Source organism: Centropristis striata, chromosome 15 (assembly GCF_030273125.1).
Source record: "Centropristis striata isolate RG_2023a ecotype Rhode Island chromosome 15, C.striata_1.0, whole genome shotgun sequence".
NCBI classification, from domain to species: Eukaryota; Metazoa; Chordata; class Actinopteri; order Perciformes; family Serranidae; genus Centropristis; species Centropristis striata.
In genome coordinates this window covers 10,927,760-10,953,943 of record NC_081531.1, presented here as the reverse complement: position 1 = coordinate 10,953,943, position 26,184 = coordinate 10,927,760, and the positions used below count along the sequence as shown (strand labels likewise).

Genomic DNA, 26,184 nt, shown 5'->3' with positions numbered 1-26,184 from the left:
GTGTCAGCGTGGGTTCTCTCTGGGTCCTTTGGCTTCCTCCCACGTTCCAAGACTTGCAGCTTAGTGACTGTAAATTGTCCGTAGGAGTGAATGAGAGCTTGAATGATTGTCTATCTCTATAGTCTGGCGACCTGTCCTTAGTGTACCCCGCCTCGTGCCCAATGTCAGCTGGGATTGGCTCCAGCCCCCAGCGACCCAAGTTTGGATAAGCTGTTAAGGATAATGAATGTCAAGAACTCTCAAACGCAAGTCAACAGAGGGCCGAGCACTACACTCCTGAATAGTCCTGAAGTGGAGGTACTTCATCAGGAGGTGAACACCAGAACAAGCTGTCATGATTAGTAGCATTAGGAGTGGATATAAAAAAAGGCTGGTAGAGCCTACACCCCATGAACTGGAGTTGACTCCTCACCCTAGTGGCTGAGGTTCAGTTTCCACCTGCGGCACAATGCTGATTATTGTCTAATCTCTCTGTCCCCCTTTTCCTATCTAGTTTCAGCTGCACTGTCCAATAAAGGCAAAACAAACCTTTAAAAAAAAAAAAAACAGGCCTACTTTGGGCCTATAAATAGCGTGATCAATCACTAATTATTGGATGGCGTGGTTCTCAATTTACTTGTGTATTGCAGTGTTAGTGTCGTGTTTATTTGATATAGTCACAAATCACATTGCTCCGTGAAAAAATGAAAAACATTTTTACAAAATATCATATATTATGATAATATTATTGTAATTTAATTATCATAATATTATAGCAATGTATAATTGAAGAAAATGCAATGACTAGTTGTTTTGCACAATCATGTCAGCACTCATAATCGAAGTGTGCTTGTTTGTGTGTGTAAATTCTGCTCTTACCTGAGAACAAATTCCAAATTAGAAAACATTGGTTAATAACATAATCTGTGTGAAATGGGGCCTAATGACATCTTTGGTTGGTTTGATTCTCCAATTTTTTTTAGATGCACTATCAAACAGCTTACAGTACCAAAGCTCATGTCTGTAAGGTATAAAAGCTAAGAATATAATTGAAATATTTGTTTTGTAGTTATAACAATGGTATGCTTTTAATGACTGTTTGGCCAGCTTATCAAAGGCCCTTTGAGGTGGGTAAGTTCAGTTAATCAAACATTAGATTCAGTATTCCAAAGCCAGTGTCCATTTATTGGCTTGCATGAAGATTTGGGGCTTGTTAAACCCATCAGAGGTTTTATAAGGCTGTAGAACTTGTAAATGGAATAAGGTTGCACAAAATGCCCCAACTGAAACAAATGGATATTTAGAAGAATAAGATATGAGTTGTTGAAGAAATAAAGTGAAACAGAGAAAACCCAGGCCAATGGGGTCTTTCTCTCCAGCTGAAGACCTGTAGACAGTTATTCACCTGTAAAACATTATGTCCTCTTGTATGCTGGAAATAGATCTTCTTCTGCCTTGTTTCTGATTGGTGCCTTGCCATCCAGATGTCTCTGATCTAGAATCTGACATACTTTTGGTTCTAGTGCCACTGTGGCACTGTTTTCTTTTGTTTTTTTCCCCTTAATTTAAGATTATTTTTAGCATCATTTTTTTCCCAACTATTAGTCTTTTCTTTTGGCCATCATGGTCAGAGGACAAGCTGTCACAGGGTTCTTCCATCTGTCCTCAGAACAGAACAGTTTCTGGCTCTATCTCCTTAAGTGATGTGGGCTGTTTCATCTTTATGCCATTCATTGTTTTATGGTATCAACACCTCTTTGGCACCTGACCAGACTCAGACAGTCCATAAAAAGGAATAGAAAATACTATTTGGCACCAGTCTCTGCCTTTCCCATAACCTCTCCATCACCTCACCTCATAGTACACCCCTCCCCGTGTCTGTGTTAGCTTTGGCTCAATGCAACTTATTGTTTCTTTCAAATTCACCAAAGGACATGTTGTGACAGCTTTACTCATATATAATATATTGCTAGAGGTCTTGTTCTAGGAACCACAATTGTGTTGGAAAAAGATACCATGTAATGGCAGTATCAGGGCAATATTTTATCACATAAGAGCTTATATCTAACTGTAAGTCCGGTGAGATGAAATGTAGCCCCCTACATCCTCTGCCCAGTGATGCACATGGTTCATGTTTCATTACCCACACGTGTTAAATTAGATTAGAGAGTAGGTGGATCGGAGGAGGCTGATGAGTGTTCTGATATTTTGACTCAGTAGACAGGAAGCTGGATGCTGTTTATTGTCACATATGGGATGAGTGGGCTCAACAAACCCATTACAAAATCTGCCTTATATAACATAACATCAAAAGTCCAGAAAAGGAAAATGATGGATACACAGAGAATCACTGTGAGATCTGAAAATTGGACAAAACATACCAAAGCACCAACTTCAGCACATTCTTGTTAGGTATTGCCAGTGTTGCATAGTCTAGAAATGAGTCTTTCATACCAGTCACGGTACAGTGGTATGTAACGGTGGAGGGAATGTAAAACATCCTTGGGTTAGATATCCGGAGAGCCAATTAGTTTTGACCCTGCAATGCCTCTGTTGTGCACGGCCTTGATAGATATCATTTCATTGAACAGACCACAGTCCGAAATGGTATTCATCTCATTATGATCATAGTAACCTATACATGTTGGAGCTCTAACTGCACCCACAGACATTCTTAATTCTTAATAATATTGTACAATGTGGTATCACTGGTTATTGGGTTCAGTTAAAGCTTGATTAACTTCAGCCAAGGAAGTTTACATGTGGGGCCTTTGCCCATCTGTTGCTCATTTGCTAATAATGACAACATTAGCCCTATTTGCACCAGACTGGTATTACCAGGGGACCTTATTTGGTTTAGAAATTGACCTTCTCATGTTTGTGTTTTGTGTGTCTAAATTACACTTGACTTCAGTGACATTAGGCATGTTAGTGTTTTTGTTCCGATGCTCTGCACAGATCTGACACTCTCTGAAGCTCTGTACAACGCCCCTGGAAATGGAGGCATTATTGGCTACACAGAGGTCCCTGGGGAAGACAAGGTTGATAAAATATACCAGAATTCACAAATATGCAGGATATTACTACTGATTAACTCTAATCCTATAATGTTGTGTTGGAGCATCTTCTGTCACGAGTTAACAACGAAAACCAGACATATCCCTTTTCGACCAACACAAACTTATTTTGCGGTGCTGGTGCTAGTGCTGGTTAGCACTGGGTCAACTTACGAACCATCTCAGAACCTGTTTGCTTTTCAACAGGCTCCAGAGCCACATCGTTACGCCACTGTATACATCTGGAAACGACACTCTCCGCGACTATAGGCGCATTTCCATTAGGTACCTTTCCCTCTAGTGAGCCGCTATGGGTGTGGCTTGGGAGACAGGATCCGCCCCAAATCCGCCCAACTTCACCAGAGAATGCTGCGGGAGGACTGGGTCGCTTGTGAGTGCTTTGGAACAGCACCTGCTACTCGTTAAGAGGAGTAGGAGCGAGTCTCCAAAGGACTCCAATAACACCAGAAAAAGTTGCTAGATTTGTTCCTAGAGTGGTCTGCTAAATATAGCGACAAAGTTGCTATGTTGGCAACACTGCTTGCCGCGTCGGTTTGTTTCGCATTCGAACTCTGTGGGTTAGGAGTCTCTAAATCCCTCTGGGGGCTAACTTGTAATGGAAACACGCAGAGTGGGCAGACTTTTGAGAGGGTGTGGCCTGAGACTTTCCCGGTGGCCACTTTTCCCCCTAGTCGAAACACGGCTAACATCGGGCTATTTGAGCCAGTTTCTCAATATTGTAGCTCAGAAGCATGAGCTCAAATATGGGATAATGCTAAAGTTACAGAGAGGTCTTCTTCATTTTAAAAAGGCCCTGGTAGTGTGCCTTTGGTGGGAACAAAAAAACGTCCAGATCCTTTTTGGCCTATTGAGTGATACTAGTTACTAAAAACTGGCCATTTTTTAATTCAAGAAATGATGTATCCCTTTATATATTTCAGCCAAATTGGCTGGTTCAGTAGAGTTATGAAACACTTGACACCTCTTAACAATGTTTTTTTGCAGTCAAATAAAATTTGCTTTGGAATATGAGTCTTCTCTTAATGTTTTTGCTGTATTGGATTCTGTCGTCTGGCTGAATATCAAAGACATTTTTTAACACTCTCACACTCTCTCGAACATTGAATTGAGTCAAGTATTTTTATTCCTCACCCTTAATATTTTAGTCGGAGGTTGGATGTACTTTTACCTTCATACAATTATTCTTAATTGAAGACAATGTGCAGATCTACTGTCAGAAAAGTTAATTAGAGAAAGAGAGTGTACTTTGAGGTCAATGTGACAGAGGGAGAAAAGTGTTGAAGCAGAAACAAAGACAAGAATGATCAAGAGAAATGGTGATCAGCAGATCTAAGGAGCCACTGCTCTCTGGCCTTTACAGTTATGGAAACAGAAATGTTCCACTATGTCAGTGGTGCTTTGCTGCTAACAGCCCCTTTGCTGCAGCAACATATGAAGTGGAGGGGAAAAACCATACCATCTGCTCAGGACATTCCTAATCATTGGCAGACCTTCTTTTATTGGCCGAATTCCTTGTAGGAACTGCTGATTTGTAAAAATGTGAACCCTTCCTTTCCAGCCTCAGCCATTCTGTTGTGTATAATGTAAAGGGCATGTTTATTTACTGTGAGTGTAATTGCTTTGTGTGCTAATATGTCTTAATTAATTGTGGTGTTTCAGATGGAATTGCTGGACAAATTCCCAGTGGAAGGAGGCCAAAAAGACCCTAAGCGCAGGATTATTCCATTCCTACCAGGTAAGAGTTATGTCCCTTTAAGCACACATACAACTTTCTTGGAGTCAACAGAACTCTTTTCATATTAAATCAAGAAATATCAAGAAAAACTACAAATATTCAACTGCTTCTCCTGCTGTCTCTTCTCCTGTTGGGTTTTGGACTGTTGCTTGGACAAAGATTAAAAGATTGAACAACTTATTTTAAAACTTAGATTGATAGTAATCATTTGTGGCAGAGCTGCAGCCAACACCTGACTTGAATAACTCTGAACACTGACTGAATTCCCCCCTCGTGGTGTTATTGTGTCTTCATCTCTTCCCTGTTCCCTTTGACTTCTCCATCACACACATCTACGTGCAATGGGTTAAAATGTGGACAACAATGACTCACAGATAGGCTGCTTAAAAACTGGGAGAAGCAGAATATTTTGCACACAAAAAAACAAACCAGAACAATCTGCTCCAACTATAATCAGCTATAACCTCAGTGTTTATGTGACTCATGAAATAATTTGTTTTTGTATCATCTATCTAAGCATATATAGCCCATAGACCTACAATACAATTATATAGAGTAGTGTTGGAGTCTTTGGATGAAATAAAATATCCACCACTTCACATAAGAATACCTGTGATCATAAAACTAAATGGTTACAATGCATAACATTCATTATGGGTTGTTTTCTTGGCTTAGCTGCACCATTGTCCTCGCTGAATCATCGTATTGTGCAACCTGACTGGCCAAAACAATCTTTATAGTTTCCATTACCCTCTTACAAGTACAAGTGGCAATGCAGTTTGTTTGGAATAAGGGCTTTGGGTTTGCACAAGCAACTTTTGAAATAGTTTGAGATTAAGATCCTGCTGAAAGTAATCCTTTATGAAAGTTTGGAAGAAAACCTCACCCAAAGACCCCACCCACATCTCCCCTACCAGGCTTTGGATGAGTGGGGGATAGGATTTTTTTCTTGTGGCCGTGCAGGTCTGGAACTCATTGAGAGAATACACACACACGCAAAAACACACATACACTCACAGACTGTTTGATGAACTCTGAGTAGGAGGAGGGGAAGAGGAAAGACAGATAGAAAAACAGTATTCTCTTCTACAGTCAGACAAAGCATCCTGACCATGGATTCTATGATGGATTCTCATCTACATATAACACTGTCTACTTCCTTCCTGCTTTTACTGAAATTCTAGCTTTTCTCTTAATTATCTGTCTACATCCAGTGAGGATCTAAGTGTTGTTAGAGGCTTTCACTTTCCCTTTTTCTGTGGAAGCAAATGCTGATAAAATGCCCCAGAGGAAAGCACCAAATCACCAACTGCTCTAGTGGAGCTACAAAGACAGCAAAAGTTAAAATCTCGATATGGACCCCTTGCCATTATAGAACGGTTTGCTTTTGTGGCAAAGTGTTGCTGACAGGGTTTAAGAGAATGACCATTAGTCTTAGATCCCAGATCAGGTCAAACATCCCTCTGAGATAGATCCCAAATTAACATTTCCCTGATTTGCACAAGAATTTTCTTGACAGCCAAAAAAATCCTTCACAAAGTCTGGACTGTGGGCTGAGACCAACCTAACAAGGCACGGAAGTGGTTTTCCCTTCAGTTTGGTTTGTTCAAGGCCCTGAGCTGTTTTTACTCCTTTGGTATCTCCACATCAGCAAAGTGGCTTGTCTGCATGTGTGCATAGTGCAGGATTTCTGCTGCCTTTTTTGCCAGGTCTACACACCAAAAAGCTTGGCTGCTGCATTTTTATCCATTGCTGCATTATTACATGAGGGGAAAACATGGTGTCAGGACAATATTGTGGATAAGAGCAGGTTCAAGAGGAGGTTCAACTAAATGAACCCCGATTTTTTTTCAAACAGGAGGTCGACTCTTGTTATCTCAAGACTGCACAGTATCTATAGGCCATTTGGCATCTGAATACCTCCGGTGGTGCCAAGTTCCTTTGATAGGTTCATACATGACATTTAGCTAAGGTGATACATTTGATCCGTTCACCCCTACAACCCAGAGCGATGCCCTTTAAGGAAGTGTCAGCAGGTCAGCCTTTGAAAAAGAGCTGATACCAATTATCTAGAGTTGGGGTTGTCAAACTATGAGCCAAAACCCAAGATGGAATGCGGGTCTGTTTTTTTTAGGGCCCCTGCATGATAAAAGAAGTGATATTTTTTCATGAACTCTTGTCCCACATGTAGAATATGAATGTGTTACTACGGTGACTTTTGTCCTGTTTCCTTTAATGATAGATCTACAGCACATACTTTTTTCAGCTCCTCTGTTTGGCTCTGCCTGACACACTAGGAGGCACAGTATGTTGGACAGGTCAAATATGCTTTTGTGGATTAGAATAACACATTCCCCAGTTGGTCCTCTATAAAAGCCAGAAAATAACAGTTGCAATGACCTTGCTGCTTATGCCTCATTCATATCACGTTCAAGTCTCGTCTGCCGGGGAATGTAATCACTGCTCTTGTCGACTTCAGTGTGGTGTACCAGGAGCACAATTGTCTTCATGGCAGCTGTTGGAGTCGTGTCTGGCCTTAGTCAGCAACTTGCCTTTGAACACAGTAATTACAACACATACACGGCTCATTCTTAGGAGCTGCACACATCCCTTGTTACAGTTATATGGGGGCTTTCAGAGCACATCACTTCAAACAAGGCCAAGTCAAGTCTTATAAGTGTTGAGTCAAGATTTAACTCTTGTACTAGCATGTCTCAAGTCAAGAGAAAAGTGAATTACTAAGTTAGGTAACAGCAAATATAAGGCAGTCTTGTCTCGTCTCAAAGTACTTGAGATTTGATATAGAAACACTTGGCAACCGAAGCCTCAAGTCTTGTACAAGCAGGTTTAGAGACAACTCAAGTTATTTGAGACAGAAGATTGAGTGCAGAAGTCTGATGATTACATATTCATAGTATGTACTTGTCATTGATTTTTTCCCCCTCAATTTTAAAAGGTCAAACTTGATTTTTCTCTCTCTCCAAGTCACAAGTCAAGTCTTTAGGAAGTAATTTATCAGAGCAGTCAACTCCAAGAGAATATAAGTCCTCAATGTTGGTATTAAAAGGGATACTTCAGATTTTTTAAAGTAGGTTGTATGGAGTATTTATTTATAGCCAATGAATTCCCAACAGTAAATGGAGGTAGGCATGTACCCAATCTGGAGAAACCACACTAGTGTCAAATGAAGCTAAGCAATGTCCTGCTTTGGACGGGGTCAACAGGAAAACCTATATTAGCCACCGAAAAACAGACCCACCTAAAAACCTAGAAATTCAATATCAGTTCAAGTATAAACTATATTTAAAATATTTCCAAAGCTTTACCTTGCTGCCAGACAGCTTTTTCTAATGGGAACTATATCCGTTCTCCTTCAAAGCCAACAGAGGTTTGATTTAAAAAAAAACAACTTTTACCTCTTAGAACACAGGAGTTGCTGGTCTTCATAGGTTAGTTTGTTTATGTGACTTTGGTGTTTTAACCAGTTAGTTTGGATTTACCATTACATTAGTACATTGCTTAGCATCTGTACTGTACTGGTAATCCTGCCTGCTTCTCCACATTGGGGACGTGCCATTTACTTTAGGATAAGTACCTCAAAAATTTCTGAACTATCCCTTTAAGTCTGACTAGAGTACATACTTTAAGTCTTCAGCTTGGGTGTTATGTAAAGGTTTTAGCCACTCAAAATCCCTCTGAATTGCCAAAAAAGGATGAATAAACAGGAGGAATTCATGTGTGGCCAGTCCAGTGATTAAGAGGTGAGCACCGAGAACAGCTTTCTGTATGTGAGGTGTTTAACAAAGGCCCTCTCTGTGTTCCCATCTCTAGGTCTCTTCTCTCCATGTAACTAGCTTACTCTCTTCAGGAAACAAAAGTTGTTTGATACCCTTGGTCAGTGCTGGCTTTGAGATTTGCCATAAAGTCTGCCCTGCCTTAGCCACGGCTCCAAGGCAGCAGCTTTCCTTCCCTCCCTCCCTCCCTCCCTTCCTTCCCCAACAAGCCCTTTTCTTGGCTGCACCCATGAGCTGCCCTGCATACAGAGTGGGCAGTGTTGAGTCAGTGCTTCTCTCCTGACCCCTGAGAGCTTTGGAAAACCGTCAAGAAAGCTTTCTGTTTGAGGAGTGACAAGGAAGTCGGAGACAGAGAGAGAAGGAGACGGAGGAGAAGTTTAGTTTAGTTTTTGTGAGCTTTCCGGACAGTGTGTCCTTTCAGCGGCTCTGTCAAGATATTGCCAACACCTTAGAGATTTGGAATGTCTTCTCTCATTCTTCATCTAGTTAATCTCCTTTTTTAATAACCTCCCTCCTGTTGTACTATACTGTTCCCCTCTGTTGAAATGTGGTGGGTAATTAGTCTGGTCAGACCATATCGTCAAGGACAATAGTCTACAACTGTACTAGCAGATCTGTGGAGGCTGTAATGCTTATTCATACATTTTAAAGTGGATAAAAGTAGAAGTTCCATTTCTGTTTTGGATACTTAGTGTGAATGTTAAAGTATAAAAAAACATTGTCCAAGGGCGGTGTCAAAAGGGTCTGTCTTGTTGTGAGCAGTGAATCCAACAATTGTCGACATTTCACTCTGAAACAACCATTTCAACCAGCTGATGGTGATGGGTAATTAGGCAGAGAATCCATCGAGTTATCATGATACATTATCTGGGAACCATCATTGGCTGTACCAAGGTTTATTTATGCCAATCAAAGTAGATGTTGGGATATTTCCTTTGACCATACCGATAAACATTAGGATTCATCCTCTGGGAACCTTGAATATCTGCACCAGATGTTCATAACAATCCATTAAATAGTTTCACACTCAATGAAAAAATGGGCAGCCTCATGATGGCAGAAGGGGAAATGTCAGGGTCAGAAAAGTCAGTAGGGGTTATCCTCTGGGGACCATGAACGTCTGTGCAAAATCCATTCAATAGCTGTTGAGATTTTTACTGTGAAAAGATGGATGTTCCAAAACAAAAGCAACAAAAACGGCTATGGGGCTGAAATGAACTCCACTCATGATTCCATGCAATTCAAAATGCTTGCTCTCAATACAATTTTCTTGTGATTTTGCCGAACCTCCGATTTGAAACAGGATGGTGCATCCTCCATGATGAAATTGGCTGAAATCTTCACCTCCAGCCACCATGTTTTTCTGCTTTGACATAGCTTCTGATGCGGTGATGAAGGACATCAAACGTGAAGCCAAAAGTATATTACATCATCTGCTCTCTAGGAATTCCTTTTCCATTTATTTTAACCAATTTCAAGCTACACTCTCAGCATATGATCAGAAAGTGTATGAATATCATTTCCTGTGGTTTTTTCCTTTGATTTTGACACCAGCTAAATCAGCTCCTAAGTTGCCATCAGAGACGGATTGATGGATCTAGTGTTGCTGGCAGTGGTTATTGTGTAACATGTGTGAGATTTGAGGGCTTTTAAAGAAGTCACAACACATCCATCCACTCTACACTCTACACAGTCTACACCCACTTTCTTCACACTTTCTGCTTTTTCTTTTAGTCTTTCCTTTAATGCATTTATTTTCTGTAGCCTTGATTCTCAAAATGAGCAGTAACACATGGGCATACATATTTATAATTAGGCAGTGTACTGACCACAAACAGTTTCGGTGTTCCTGTATCTGTCATTTCATCAATATGTCACTAGCACAAACAAAACAAACACTTGTGGTTTTGAGCTGTACCGGTCCAGGAAGCATGAGGGCATTTTTAGTAACATGGGTGAAAGAGTGGAGCTGTAGGGGGTTTCACTGCTCAGCAGCGAGTGCAATTCATGTTTCAGCAAGTCGACTTTGAATATTATCTAAAGAAATACCATAACCCTGTGATGGAAGTGATATAGTAACTTCTCAAAACATGTCCCTTTTAGTGTTCAGGATCTTGTTACAGCCTTGACTTCCTGCCCAGTTTATGTGTTTGCATTAGAGCTGTCTCAGTGAATTTATTGGAGAAACCTCAGCAGCTGAAATGAGGAGAAAATAGATGCTGTCTCTGAAATTTCCTGCGTGCCGTTAAGTCTGAAGAGTGTTTTAAGAGGCCTATTTGTAGCCATTTCTTGTTATTGTTATGGCGACCCGTCTCGTCTGTGCCTGTGGTTATTTGGGCCTGGAGATAAGAGCAGGGGAATAGCATTTAAGCTGTCATGCACACATAATTTGCTTTCCCCAAAATCATTTATTCATGACTTAGAAAGGCCAGCTATTCACCTAGCTCTTTACCCACCTCATTGTGCTGTCAGTGTTATTGATGACACAACTCTATTGTGTCTGCATGCTAATTCACTAACCATATTTTGTAACAGCCACTGTTTCCTGTGTCCTTATTGTCCCTCAGTGGACTTTTAAGAGGTGCTCTTGACAAGAGCATCATCCAAATTATATATGGTGATATTTTTAATAGATGTTACCAACAAACACATGCTCATTATAAAGAAAAATGATTCAGTATATTGTTTTGCTGCTGCAATATACTGGTAGCAACAATTATATCTAAGTTTGGTTATTTCTGAATTCTAACTCAGTTTTTCTTTCCTTGTTACAGGGAAGATCCTGTTTAGGAGGAGCCATATCAGAGATGTGGCTATGAAAAGGCTAAGGCCCATCAACGAGTACTGCAGGGTGAGTATATTGATTAATTCTTTACTTTAACCTGGAAATCTTCTATTCTGTAAATTATTAAAGCTTAACTGGCCAGTGAGCATTTACATATTTGGCACAAAGTACTGAAATCAGGGTGGAAAGTACAGTAGTCAGGGGAAAAGAAAAAAAAACAAACCACGTAGTGTCAACTTTGCCATAAACAGGAAAATGGAAAAGAATGCTTTCATGCCCTCTGTGTGTACATATGAGCAAAACTAGTCACAGTTCCTTTCAGCACATTCAGGATTACACTAAGCAATCTGATTTTAGGAGAGCTTATTTGTGCTTGAATAAATGTCTTAGGGACATTGGAGTCACAAAATCACAAACCCTTACCTTCGTCTGTCAGACATTTCAATTCAAATGCATGGTAATATTTATTAAAGTTAAGCTCATAGCCACACTGTGAGATTTGCATAACTAGGATTACATTGTCCCAAGAACAGCTGTATGAATAATGCCATTGCCCTTGCCTTGAAAATTGGCACTGTGCAGTGTGCGCCATGCTAAACTCCCTGGAGCAAGGCTTTGTGACAGCAGGCATCCACCCTGCTGAGGTGTCCTAAACGCTCCCCAGGTGCTCTGTAGCTGACTCTGACCTCCCTGCTAAAGGAGAATTTCTCTCAAGGGATCCATGGTGTATAGGCAAAAATTTGCGAGATGCGAATAAAGATGTCCTTGTACCACCCAGTGGTGCAGTAAACCTTCATGATCCCTCTGGACAAGATATTAATAATTGTACTTTATGTTTATGCTGTTAAGTTGCTGTCAGTGACAGGAGAAAGACAGGATTGACTCCATCAGGGTGAAGCCCCTGGGTATGAAGAGTGAGGCTAACGCTGAAGTGCCCTAAACCTGCATTCTTTCTAATGGCCGCCGGTGGCAAAAATAACTCAGATTTTCCTTGTCAAAGAGAAAATGACACAACACCTCACTTGATTTATTACCTCACATTTACCTAATTAGTTTGGAAAAAAATAGACGATAAAGGCGCTACGGTGTGGCTAACTTGTGATTGATAGGGCGCTACCATGGCGAATTTTTCTTTGTTCTGGAACTTTGACCCCTTTTACAGTGTGTGTGTCAGTTTATGAATGTCAATTGTAACATTTTGTTGGCCTAAAAATGTCTTTTTCAGCACACTCTCTTAGGAGCCGGCTGCCTGGCTAACTAGCTAGGTTAGCATCAGCCGGCTCGCTAGCTAGCTAGCTAGCAGTGTGTTTAGCAGAAGACTTAGTGTAATGTGTTAGTGTCTGGTTTACCATTTGAAATACTACAGTTAAGAGATAATGTCAAACCTGTGCATTATCTCGACCCATTACATGGCTTTTTTTTTACCAAATAGATGAATCACTTGGCCTTAAACACGGAACAAAATGCAACTGTACACTCTCAGGTTCCAATGTAAAAGAACTGCAACAATAAAACTGTCAAAAGCTAGAAACTAATAGCTAAAGTCGCCACAGCAACATAAACGAATACACTATAAATGATGTTAAGCTTCTTAGCAACAAGGCAAAGTTTTGTTCCTGTTGAAAAATCAATAGTTTGACGGGTCAGCTGTTTGTCTTGAGTAACTAAGGAGGGATTCTGTTTTGCAACCAGTGGTTATTACATTTATATCAGACAACTACAAAATGGATAACGTTTCCACAAGGTCACATGATTTAGGTGTGAAACAGTACTCTGGTATTTAGAAATACCAGCTGGGAGGTGTTGTTGTATCTCATGTTGTGGTGGTAACTATCTGCAGAGTCTGGCCAGAGGCAAAGCGCTTGCTGGTGCTGAGGTTGCTCCAGTCAGCACATCCACAGCCTGTAGGTTGTGTTTTTGTTCAGTTTTACAGATTTGCCTTGGGGCCTGACCAGACCATACACACCTCTGTCTGTTTCTCTCAGAGAGGAAATTTGAGGATGTTTTTCCAAGTTAGTTCTGACTGAGCCCTTACTCATGCCCTCTTGTATTTTCAAGGGAAAATGGGATCGCTTCTCTTCGCCATAAAGAGCCTCATGAAACCATCACTGTGCAAATTAGTTATTGATAAGGTGCTGATAGGCCTTTTGTCACTTCTGAATAGAAATAACAATTCACAAGGCCTCAGAGCGAAGAGAATAGTTTTCTGTATGAAAAACAATGTTGAGGACTGGAGGGCCTGTTGAATATACAGCTCAGCTCCACCAAGTGTCGTCTGGGGTTAAAGGAATGTACAGCTGGTGTAGGCAACATCTTTAAACACTTATGTGAAAAATAAGAGTTCGGGGGAGGAATGGGTAGTGTTGTTGGTTCATGTCTATGGGTGTGGATGTTTATGGGAATAGCTGAGAAACTTTACACCAGTGCTATTGGTGGAGCTGAAGTTCTGATAATGGAAATGTCTGAAAAGTTATAAAGATTTCAATTACCTGCCGAGGATGGTTAGTTATGAAGTTGAATGGTGTTTTGACACTTTTGTCACAGCATTGTACACTTCGACTCTACTCTACTCATAATGCTCTTTTTTTGGTTTTACATCAGCAAAAAAATGTGGATAGCACCCGGAACTTTTTTGGTCGAGGTTCCAAAAGTGCTGAGCCGATACTAGAAGGTGGAGTTAAAACAGAGACGGTTAGGGTTAGAGTGTGTTTTCTTAAGTGCTAAAGGACCTCAAAGTATAACAAAATAACAATGTTGAACATCCAATGGTGAAAAATGTATCTGAATCTTGACAACAAAGTTGAACAATCTCAGTTAAATCAATTATTTTTAACACGCTAACAATTTAGCCTAGTAATAATTATAATAATACATTGAATTTATAAGCACCTTTCTAACACTCGAGGACACTGTACAATAGTCTAAACAAGACAATACAGGGAATGAAAACAAGACACAAGAAATAAAACAAAACAAAGAGAGTGTTGCGGTTTCAGAAAATAATAAAACAAAGAAAAAAAGAAGTGTATTGCAATCAAACGGAGTAAGCTAATTGGAACAGATGAGTTTTGATTCTGGATTTGAACAATGGGAGAGAGAAAATGAGAGTCAGTGTTTCGGTTGTCCGGTGGGAGTAAGCTCCAGGGTTCCTCACCATTATGGGGAGCAGAGCATTGAGAGAGGTGGATGGCGGAGGAAGATCGGAGGGAGCGGGAGGAGGTGGCAATGTGGAGGAGATGGGACAGATAAGGAGGGGTGAGGTTGTGGATGCCCTTGAAGGTGTAGAGGTGGCAACATGGTCTCACATAAATCCGTGAAATAGCCACGGATTCGCTTAACTCAAAATCTGTGGAATATCCACAGAATCACTCAAATTTCCGTGAAACTGACACGGATTTTGCTGCAATGCAAGTTAATGACAGTCATATCCCGTGGCTATTCCAACATACAAAGTGATTATGTACATTCACTGAGTAAAGATATAGAAAATAAAACATATATTTCTCGCTATAGAAATGTAATCGAAATCCATTTTTGTGCAGAAATTAAGTCAAAATATAAATGTTTTCTCTAAAAATGAGAGAACTGTCCGCCATGTTTTTTGTTCTGACCGCCGGAACCTTGAAAGTCACGTGACTTGGACACAAACCAATAGGAAAAAATATTCATGCAATAGCCACGGGATATGACTGTCATTAACTTGCATTGTAGCGAAATCCGTGTCAGTTTCACAGAAATTTGAGTGATTCCGTGGCTATTCCACAGATTTTGAGTTAAGCGAATCCGTGGCTATTTCACGGATTCCTGTGAGACCAGGTTCAGAGGTGGATATTGTAGATGATACGAGAATTGACTGTAAGCCAGTGGAGTTGCTGGAGGACGAGGTGGATGTGGTGGAATGAGGCGGTTTTGGTGATGATGCGAGCAGCAGAGTTTTGCACCATTTGAAGTTTATGGAGGAGCTTGTGAGCGAGACCAAAGAGAAGAGAGTTGCAGCAGTCAATGCAGGAAGTGACAAAACTACGGACAAGCACGGAAATGGTGTGGGGGTTGAGGGAAGGGCAGAAACGGTTGATGCTGCGGAGGTGGAAATAAGCCGACCGGGTGATGTTAATGATGTGAGAGCGGAAAGATAGGGTGCCTTAATCAGAGCATGGAAGAAAATGAAAGTCATTTGTTTACAATAATCAGCAGGTGAGTGGCTTAGAGGGTCACATTGTAGGTGACTTCCTGAAGTCCTATATGCATTTTTTTTTAACAATGTGACAGTGACTAGGAAAGAGGTGAAATGGCAAATTTACTGTTTAACTGATAAAACTGAGGTTACAGGTTCTGTGATATATATTTTCAAACTTTTTCAGAGAAAGGATTTAAAACTGAAATCATCAGTCCAGCAGATGTTATTGTAATGAGATCCAGTATATCTCCCTTTGAGATAGTTGATTAGTTTTTACGTCTCGCCACCAATAATGTGATGACAAAATAACCAACAGTGTACTGGATTTCTTATTTGTGCATTTTTTTGTATTGTATGCACTTTGCTACAGCAATATTTTAATACATAATAGCTCAGAGTATGTAAGAGCATTATGTGTAGAGGAAATTAATAGAATCATTTCACACTGCTTTTAAATTAAAGTAAAATCTTGCCAACCAGTGAGTCAAATGCTTAATCATAACTGTGTCCGTCACACAGGTGATAATGATTTAAACCATTGTTCAGCTCTATCACAGCATCATAGCAGGTCTGATCTTAGGATGCAATGTTGATAGTGAATTTTGGGTATTGCAGTAAATACTCAAACAAATCTGAACTTGACTGTAAGCACTAAAATGGCACTTTCATCCACCCCTGCATAGGTTGACAAGGTGAAACTTCATGTTTTTCCTTGGGAAGAGCTGAGTCAGCCCTTCTGTTGTACAGCTGAGGCTTTACCCTGACTCATATGGAATTTCCCTGGTTGTAAAATCTTGTGTTTTTATTCAAGTCAGGAAACACAGTTGGAGAAAAGAAAGAAGGAAAGAAAAAAAACAAGGATTGTTTGCATAAAGCAAGAGTAGGACTGCTGAGCTCGTATGACTGGAAAGATCACACAGCTTGATGAAATGCATCACATCAAGAAGTGTTTTAAGTCATAGAGCAATTTCTACCAACCTCTAAATGTAAAAGTTAGCGTGCAAAGTGAAAGCCATATATCAACAACATCTAGAAACGCTGCCAACTTCTCAGGGCCAGAGCTCATCTGAGATGGCTCATTGACTCAAAGTGCAAACGTGCGTTGTGGTCCGATGAGTCCACATTTCAAACTTGTTTTGGACATCATGGATGTCGTGTCCTCCAGGCTAAAGAGAAAAGGACCATAGAGATTGTTAGCAGCACAAAAGCCAGCATCTGTGATAGTATAGGGTCTTTATTAGTGCCCACGGCATCATAGTGCTGGTACTAGACTGGCCTTGCTGCACGCACAGCCCTACTTAAAATGTCCCCCAAATACTCCAAACTGAATGTTTTTGAAAGATATACTTCCATAAACAGCCCTTTTTACTTTTCAAGATAATTGACACAAGTTATTGTGCACAGATCCAGTTACAATGTACTGTAACTTATTGGAGTCCACAAGTAGATCTCTCATTTCCATTACCTGTTTTCCTTTGAGAAAACACACATGTGCACCACACACACACACACACACACACACACACACACACACACACACACACACACACAATTACCTTAATGCTGCCTGCTGTAAAGAACACCCATAAAGTCCATTTGCTGTAATGTACCCAGAGCCTCCCTCCCGTCTCCTCCCTGGGGAGAATTGTAATGAGTGGACGGGCCACAGGCTGACACGTGGAGAGGAATAAATCCAAGGAGAGTATGGCCGGTTCAGGATGCACTCTGACCTCAGGCAAAGCGCAGCCTCCTTGGCTGCAGGACTAGAGGCTGGGTTGGGTCCTCTGGAGTTACCAGTAGAACTCTTAAATCAGCTTCAGAGCCCCAAGAAATGAGTATATATACTGTAAAAAGGGAGATTTTTAGGCTGTGCTGCTGTATAATAATCCAGTAGTATTCTATGCACCATATATCAAACATGAACACACTCTGTATCACTTTGTGGCTAATGGAAAACACACGCTTTGTCCATGGCAGTAGTCCCACTCCGCTCCCTCAACACAAGCTGTTGGCATGGACTTGTGGTCCTAAGTATGACAAGACACATGTGGCACAGGGGACAAGGGCACCTTGGTTGAGTCTTTGGCTTGCATTCCATATCTGTCAGCCCTGATGTTATATCAGAGTGTGTGGTAGACAGAGACTGTGCTCCCTTAAAGGACAAACTGAAACACTTAGGAGTATTAAACTCAGAGGTATAGGCCAGCAGAGGAAGCTTGATGGATAGCATTGAGCTTTGCCTGCCAGCAAAGGAGAAGGAGTGGCCTAGCTTCCTTAGCTGTAAGAGAGATAGTCACCACGGGCTCGTTGGCTGCAGTTATTCTGTCTTTTGGTTTGGGGCATTGAGCTGTTGAGGTGATTATCTCTTTCACTGCTGCCCTTTAGTGGTTTGGTTGAAAGAGAGCAGGAGAAGCAGATAAACACAGACTCGAACAAAAAAAGAGCGAAAAACAAAGACTGTGCGATAACATGACCAGACGTGCGTGCTAGAGAGAGATCACGGCAGTAGAGAGAGAACTGAAAGTGGCTGTTTGTCTTTCATCTCCAGCCTTGTTGTCAGGGCTCATCTCTGTGCTGCTAGTGATCCTACACAGGCCTGAGAGGAGGGAGGAAGGTGAGCGAGACGGATCAATGAACTGAGGAGCAGAGGAGGACCAGTCGGAGTGAATTAAGACACTGCAAAGAGACAACAGAAACCTCTAGTTTTACTTATTTGTGGGCTTTTTATTCTAGAAGAATAGAAAATTAATAAACCAACACCAGTTAGTATTTAATAATGCTTTTAGTGTACAATACATGACTTATGAATATATATTTAAAAAAGACAAAGAGAGATATGTTATCAAAACCACCCAAAACTAATTCAACTTATATTTCCTGACTTGCACAAAAGAAAAAACCTGATTAAGGAGAATAAATGAAACAGAGACGTCTGTTTTTGTTAATGAACTGTTGTGTTACTTAGAAATTAAAAACCAGCAGGGACAATAACAATATGTATCCATTTATTCATTCATTCATTCATTCATTTCCCCGAACAGCTTATCCTAATTAGGGTTGCTAATTAGTTACAGCTGACATTGCGGTGAGAGGCACAATAAATATTAGAAATTAGAAATAATGAAGCTAGAGTTAGCATACATCTGCCCAGGCTGCACTGAGATAATGTCATCTAAAAGTGCAATCAGCAACAGTATCTTCATTATTCCAAGAAGTAGGCTTCACCCTATGTGGCAATCAGCTACAGATTAGCATATTTAAAAGAACTTGAGGTCAGCTTAATATCTCATGTATCAAATGTGGAGAAGATAAGATAAGATTTAAATAGTGGAACATTTTGTTGAGGTAGACTTGGGCGAGGCCTATGCTGATGTGGAGTTGGCCTGGTTGATATGATATTCATTATCAAACCTGTAATAAAACGCCTTTCTGTAATGTTTCTATCACAGTGAACTGTGTTACGTCAATATTTATGTCTGTTACGACTCTTTTTGTTCTGATCCTGGCATGTGGGACGTAGAATGTATGGGGCATGGACTATAAGCTAATAAGCTTGTGTGTGTTAATTTCATATTGATTATAGACTTTCCAGAAACATGCTGTATTTTGATTCATATCATTATTGTCAAGATATGATATTATCTCTATCTGAATATAAGATTTTGGACATATCGTCCAGCTATAATGTTGAATTTCCAAAATAAATAAATAAATAAATACTAAAATTTGAAATCTCGTACTCCCACTAATGAAGTTGTTTTTGGGTCTGGTGTGCTGACAGAGGGCGACTATGCACTGTACGTACTGCTGCTATATATACACACATTATTCCACGAATACGGGGAACGGGTGTTTGTATCGACTGTTATTTTATCCCAAAGGTAGTAAATGAAAGGGGGAAAAACTCAAGAAAGCCCTATGTTGCACAATTTAATGAACCAGGTGAAAGCGCGAGTAACCGCCCGCATGGGACGCTCTGTGAATTGAAGTGAACACGCCCCCAAGATGACAGCTCCACTGTGATTGGTCAGAACCATACCAAGCATCCTATTGGCTAGGAGTTTTGATAGTGTTGTCTCGCTCAAGTTTCAAGTTTGAGCAAGTTTTGAGTGTGCACTCAAATGCTTTGAATGAGGAAATGTGTATGAGCATCAAGTTTTGAGTGCAAACGCACAGTTTTGAGCTAAAGGAGAGAAAGGGTGAGCAGTGATATTTTGAGTGCAATAGAAGAGGTTTGAGAGAGAGAAGCAAAACAATCTGAAATCAAGTAAAATTCTGTGTTCAAACCGAAAATCCTGCTCTTGAATAAAGATAGTAAATAAACCCAATACAATCCCACCTGACATTAGGTGAGAGGCGGGCTACACCCTGGACAGGTCACCAGACTATCACAGGGCAGACACATAGAGACAGACAACCATTCACGCTCTCATTTACACCTACAGGCAATTAAGAGTCACCAGTTAAACCCACTACACCACAGTTTAGCCAACAGAAAACATATGTGACCAAAAACATACCCTCCCTGTGAAGTTAAGGAAAGACGATTGTTAACTGTATAACTTCCATTTCTGTTAGGAAAGATTATGCACAGGTAGGTGAATTGGAGACTTTTATATATGTTTGAAAAACCTTTGACAAATGAGCAAAGAATTGAAACAAGTGTCTCCATGCCCTTTGTGCACTGTAACATTTATCCCTCCACAGCAGTAGTCTGAAGATGCCCTTAAATCGTTCTAATTGCTTGCTCTGTGACTTGAAAGAGGCCAGAGACCCAGTGATCACTATATTTAACCTCTGGTTGACTTCTGTACTCACTGAAGTGATTGCACTCGACAGTTTATGTGATTACTAAAGTTTCCGGCTGTCTTTTGTGTCTGCAGGCCCTCATTCAGCTGCCAGTCTACATCTCCCAGTGCGAGGAGGTCAGAGTGTTTTTCGAGACAAGACCTGAAGACCTCAACCCACCCAAGGAGTAAGTACCGCACACAGATGCATCTTTTCACCTTTTAGAAACCCTCAGGTTCTTATACAAAGGAAAACATCCACCATTGTTCCTCTGACTGATGTCATGTCATGTCATGTCAACATTGACCCCCACCCTGCCAGTAATGAGCATTCATTACACCCTCTAATGGATATGATTTCATACTGTTGCACCACTTCCTGTTAGATTTCCAAGCAGAAACACACTTAATGGGTCCTGTTTAAATGCTGAGTTAGCGTTTAAGCATGTCGCTGCAGCTCCGTTCAGCCACCAGGCTCCAGACAGCCGAGGCTCCAACCTGCTCTGTTGTCTCTTGTAAATACCGGGCGTTGGGAAGTTGCTTCAGTCGGCAGGAAATTGAGTTGATAAGTCCTGTGATATATGCCGGGAGTGCATGTCGGGTCAGCTATAAGCTAGCACGTATTCACTGAAGGCTCATTAAAGTGAGAGACTATCACTGTGTTCCAATCTCTTACCACAAACTTAACACAATACTACTACACTGCACTAATTATTTGAGGAAATGGGCATGTTACAATCATACAACATTAATTTATCCTGTAGTACCTTATATTCCTCTTATATACACTTAATATAGGATAAATGAATGCAATTCCTTATTTTGTTCTACTACTACTACTCGCAGAATTGCTTAATTTATTTTTGTTCAATTGATATGTAAAAAGTCTGAATTCATGCTTTTTCTGGTCTTCTGCAAGACAATAAGCAAACTACTTTTTAAATTGTTGTTCTGTGCAGAGTTTAGGGCGATAAGGGCTATGCTGACTGTTGCTAATACAGCAGTATGTATCCAAAATAAACCGAATTGGCTGTGACTTAATTGCATCATGTTGCTGATGTGTAAAAAGTCTGAATTCATGCTTTGTCAGGTCTGTCTACAAGAGGAAAAGCAAGCTACTTTTAAAATGCTTGTTTTCTGAGTGGAGTTTGGATCAATGAGAGCCTCTGCAAGACTAGACTTTTCTAGTTTGAATTCTGAATTCTGGGACAATAGTGTCCACCAACACCACATTCCAAAATCGAGGAACTTTAGTAATTTTTATATTTACACAGATTTAATAATTTGTCAGATACATTAAATACTCAAACTCATGACACTTTCTCAGGCACTGCTTGATCCAAACAGCTGCATTCTTGCACCTTCCTAGTGCAGACATGTGTCTCTTTCATATACCAATTGTCCTTATTATGACCTTGATATTTAAACTACATAAAACTGCTGAGCTAGTGGGATTACAAAATGTTGCTCAACTTCTGGTTTCCTTTTTATTTTTACAGTTTGGCTCAAAAGCAACCATGTGGAGAAATTCTTTTGTTTATAGCAGTTTCAGTTGCTTTCTTTCTGGTTCATATTGGTAGTAGCTGACTCACTGGATGTAGATTGTAGGTATAAGCCATTGGCAGCATATTTCACGTGGCATTCTCCTCCCCTTCAGCAGTCTCTGATATGTTGCAGTGGCACTGCACTGCAAAAAAAGCCAACTTGTATTTTTTGGCTTAAAACAGTGATTTAAGTTGGTAAAACTTGGAAATATAAATTATTGACATTTAGGGCAATAATGTAAGTTAGTACAACAAAGGAAGCCAGTTGTCTGCTCAAAAACAAGTTGGTGAGTTACTTATATCTTTAAGTTGGGGTTCACAACAAGGGACTATAGTTCTGCTAACTCTTATTTGTTTGTAGTGAAATGCTGGAAAGCGTTGAAATTCGGTCATTAGCGAAAGCTAGCGGCTAACTGACGCTAGCGGCGCTGCTTGTTACAGCTACAAGAGAAGCCATTAGCGTATCAATGCTAACTCAAAATTGTGGTCGCAACATTAGCTGACAGAGTTGAGCAAACTCAAAAACAAAACTTAAAATATTTAGTTTAATTGTCCAACTTGAAATTTTATCAAAGTTTGTCGCCTTGAAATTTTGAGTTCACATAACTTTTTTGCAGTGTGTCACTGCATCTTGGGCCTTATACTGCTCAAGTCTGTTGAGATTTGTTTAAAGAAATACATCAAACTCAAGCATTACGTCACCTATAGCAGAATGATAACAGGTGCAGCCAAATATCTCTGTGGAGATTTTGGTATAAAAGTGTGTAACTATGTTGGCATGTCTTCTGTCTGCCAGTTTTTTTATACTTCAATGAGAAGTTTCGAACTCTCTTCTTTTCTTATCTTAAGCAATTCACATTATGTAATGCAATAATTAAAATCTTAAATCTTGTAGTTAGCAGCAGTATATTTCCATTCATATTGTTGGTATTCAGCCTCAGTCTGTCAGGAGTGACTTACACTGAGCAGCTGGGGGTTCTTGCTCAAGGACAATTAACAGGACGCATTGTTGTTATGGGGATTGCATATGAGATGGGTGCTTGCAGCATCGTGCCATACTGTCATCTATAATGTGAATGGATTTAATGTCACTTTGAAGTGAGCTGTCTGTTGCACTCAGGTGGTTTAGTGAGTTAGCTGTATTGCTCAGCTCTGTGATGATTCCATCACACTTACTGTTCAGATGATATGTTACTCAGCAGAGATGCTTCTCTTGTACAAACATTTTTACTAGTCCGACAAGCAAAACCCGGTGCAACACTTACATAAAAATGTGTGTGATTAATATGAAATGTCTTTCTTCACTGAGTATTTTTGAGAAAGATTTCAATAACTAATTTTATTAGTTTAATTGTAGAAATACGACCAGATTAAATGCTCTCTAAATGATAATATAATGTTTAATATTCATGATGGGTTTTTTTAAACTTTAATATAGTACTTTAACTTCATGCTACCTTGTGCTTTTACCCCCTTTATCGAAATGAATGTTTAAAAAATATAAATAAATAATAATAACAATAATAATAATGATGATAATATATCTATATTGAAATTATAATAAATTACAAAAAAATAAAAATAAATAAAGAGTACACATTGCTTACCTCAACCAGCAGTTAATTCATAATAATACATTTTATTTTTATAGAGCTTTAAAAGGTACTCAAAGTATTAGACCACCCTTGTTTTCTTTCATTTCTTGTTCATTTTAACGCCTAAACAAAAAGGTACATTTGTTTGGACAAATATAACAACAAAAATAGCTCATAAGATTTTAATTTAAGAGCTGATATCTAGCCATTTTCCCATGATTTTGGTTATTATCAAGAAAACCATGGGACATGTCTAGATATCAGCTCTTAAATTAAACTCATATGAGATATTTTTGTTGTTATCATTATATTTGTCCAAACAAATGTACCTTGTACCAGGCATTAAAATGAACAAGAAATTGAAGAAAAATGGTGGTCTAATAAAAAAAATCTTCATATATATATATATATATATATATATAATAACAACAACTATTTTGTCTTGTATTTGTACTGAAGAAATGTTTCAAATGCAGCCCTTTTTATTTGTAAAGGAATTTAGAAATGACACTTTAATTTGTGTTACTTTTCCTAAAGTAAAGGAGCAGAATTCTTTCTTCCACCACTGGTAAAACAATATGATCCAGTCAGTGCACAGCCAGGAGGAGCTAACAATTGAGTGGAATTTTATGAGGTAAACTTTTCACTCTCTAGTAACTGTCTACCAGATTAAGATCAGAGGAGGTTGGCAAGGACACTTACCTCCTTTTCTCCTCATACAAAACCCCCAAGCATGTGTCGACAGAGGCAGGAGAGAGGGGGAGCGTTTGCTGGAGGCGGGTGAATATAGGAAAGACCTTGGTTTGTCTTTATTGAAATTGGATTACTGCTTTCAGCCTGTTGTTTGGCTGACTGACAGCAGGGCTGGTGTACAGACACAGCAGCCACGGAGGGAGAAGATTTATCTTGGCATATAAATCTACTCCACTGAGAGGGACATCTCAGACTTTCTCCTTAAGAGCTGCAAAGTAAGAGGAGAGGGAAAGAAGTACTTAAATGTAAAGAGGAAGCAGAGAACCAGATAAGATGTGTGTGTGAAGGGAAGGAAGTTATAGAAAAGAGGAAGTGTAACTATGATGGGGCAAGGAAAGGAGAGGGGAAAGTAGGAGGCGTCATATGGGAATAAAATGGAATTAGATGGTGGATCAAGATGGAATAAGAGCTGGATGGAAAGAATGAAGAGGAGGTCATATACAACAAGGACAGGGGATAATGAAAGGACGGGTGGAGGTGAAGCAAGGAGGTGGGGGATAGAGGAAGAGGTGAGAGGAACAGAAGAGATGTTTCGGTCAAAGAATTCCAGGTATTATGGTGACAGAATGTATCAACATCCATATACAACGATGACTCCAAAAGAGTTGGGATGCTGTGTAAAACAAAAATATGTGATAATAGAGAGAGAAAAATGACAACGGGGTCTATTGAGAATTCGCCTATGGGATTTTTGCATTGGATTTTGGCTCATTGCATAAAATAAGCTCTGTGGCAAACACGTTTCTGATGCTTATGTAGTTTGTTCAGCAGGATAATCTTCACAAGTGAACACCGCTTTTGTTTTGTTTGAAGAGTTAATGCAGGCAACAGAAGTAAAAAGCCAACGTTATGGTATAGCACTTATTGTAAGTCGCATTGGACAAAAGCATCTGCTAAATGACATGTAATGTAATGTAATGTAATGTAGCGTAGCTTCAGACAAGCTAACCAGCAGTAAAGACAAGCTAGCAAAACCGTAGCCTATTAAATTGTTTATTAACATTATTTACTATCTAAGAGTTTGCAAGAGCAGTGAAAAACGTGACTTAGTTGTTAGCAACCACCCTTTTAAGGACACGTAAAAACTCCAAAAGTCAAGTTGGAGTATGTATTAATGTATCTTATGTTGTACAACAAAACATGAATTCTGTAATTTCCCATTTTACTGTAATTTCCCAGCTTGACTGTAATTTCCCAGCTTAGGATAAATAAAGTATATCTATCTATCGAACATCTCTTTAGCTTGTGTTAACCACATACCTTATTTCACCAAAAACCCATTCACAATCCTCAATGAGTTAGAGAGGTTAGCCCCCAGGGCGCTAACATGCTAACTTACTTTCTGGTTGAAGAACTCATTCCTGTGGTGCCCTATTGGTAATCCCTTTTTTATTTTTATTTTTTAACATATACTACTACTATATATTTACTCCATCAACTTCATGGATTTTTGTAAATATATGCTTATTCTGAATTAGATCTCCAAGACTCTGAAGCATGATTATATCCATATATAATCTCCTTTAGCAGAAGCTTTGAAATACATCACATCACCGCTTTACATCAAACCTGTAACGTGGGTTCTCACGATTCCCCTGTCATTATAATTTGTTCTCATATATCATGTGACCGCTATCTGACTTCACCATGGTTTCCTGAAGAGAATGTTCCCATGAAAGTTGGATTTAAAGATGGCCCCGATCCCCTTGTTGTTGCTGTCTTTTTTGTAGCCAGCCTCAGACTAACACGAAAATGAATGAGTGAGAGAGATTTGATTTGATGCTCTAAACTGGTTAGAGTAAAATAATCATATTAGGCCAAGGATCCAGGTCAGTGGCTATGTCCATGACCCTGGTTTCACCTCAGTCCCAAACAAGCAAACAGCATGCTTTCCTGCTCTATAATAATCCACATCACTGGTACTGCTTTTCCTGGCCCTACTGGGAATTTCTTTTTAT

At 39.8% G+C, this 26,184-nt stretch overlaps 1 protein-coding gene across 4 annotated transcripts in view; it reads left to right on the top strand.

Moving 5' to 3' along the window:
* The window catches only part of sh3pxd2b (SH3 and PX domains 2B), a 56,041-nt gene that overhangs the window by 15,864 nt on the left and 13,993 nt on the right, over positions 1-26,184 (top strand). For all 4 annotated transcript variants that reach the window (XM_059351469.1, XM_059351470.1, XM_059351471.1 and 1 more), the window contains exons 3-5: positions 4,716-4,791; positions 11,360-11,436; positions 20,431-20,522. In XM_059351469.1, coding sequence (XP_059207452.1) covers positions 4,716-4,791; positions 11,360-11,436; positions 20,431-20,522 — 245 coding nt within the window. The remainder of the gene's footprint in view (positions 1-4,715; positions 4,792-11,359; positions 11,437-20,430; positions 20,523-26,184) is intronic.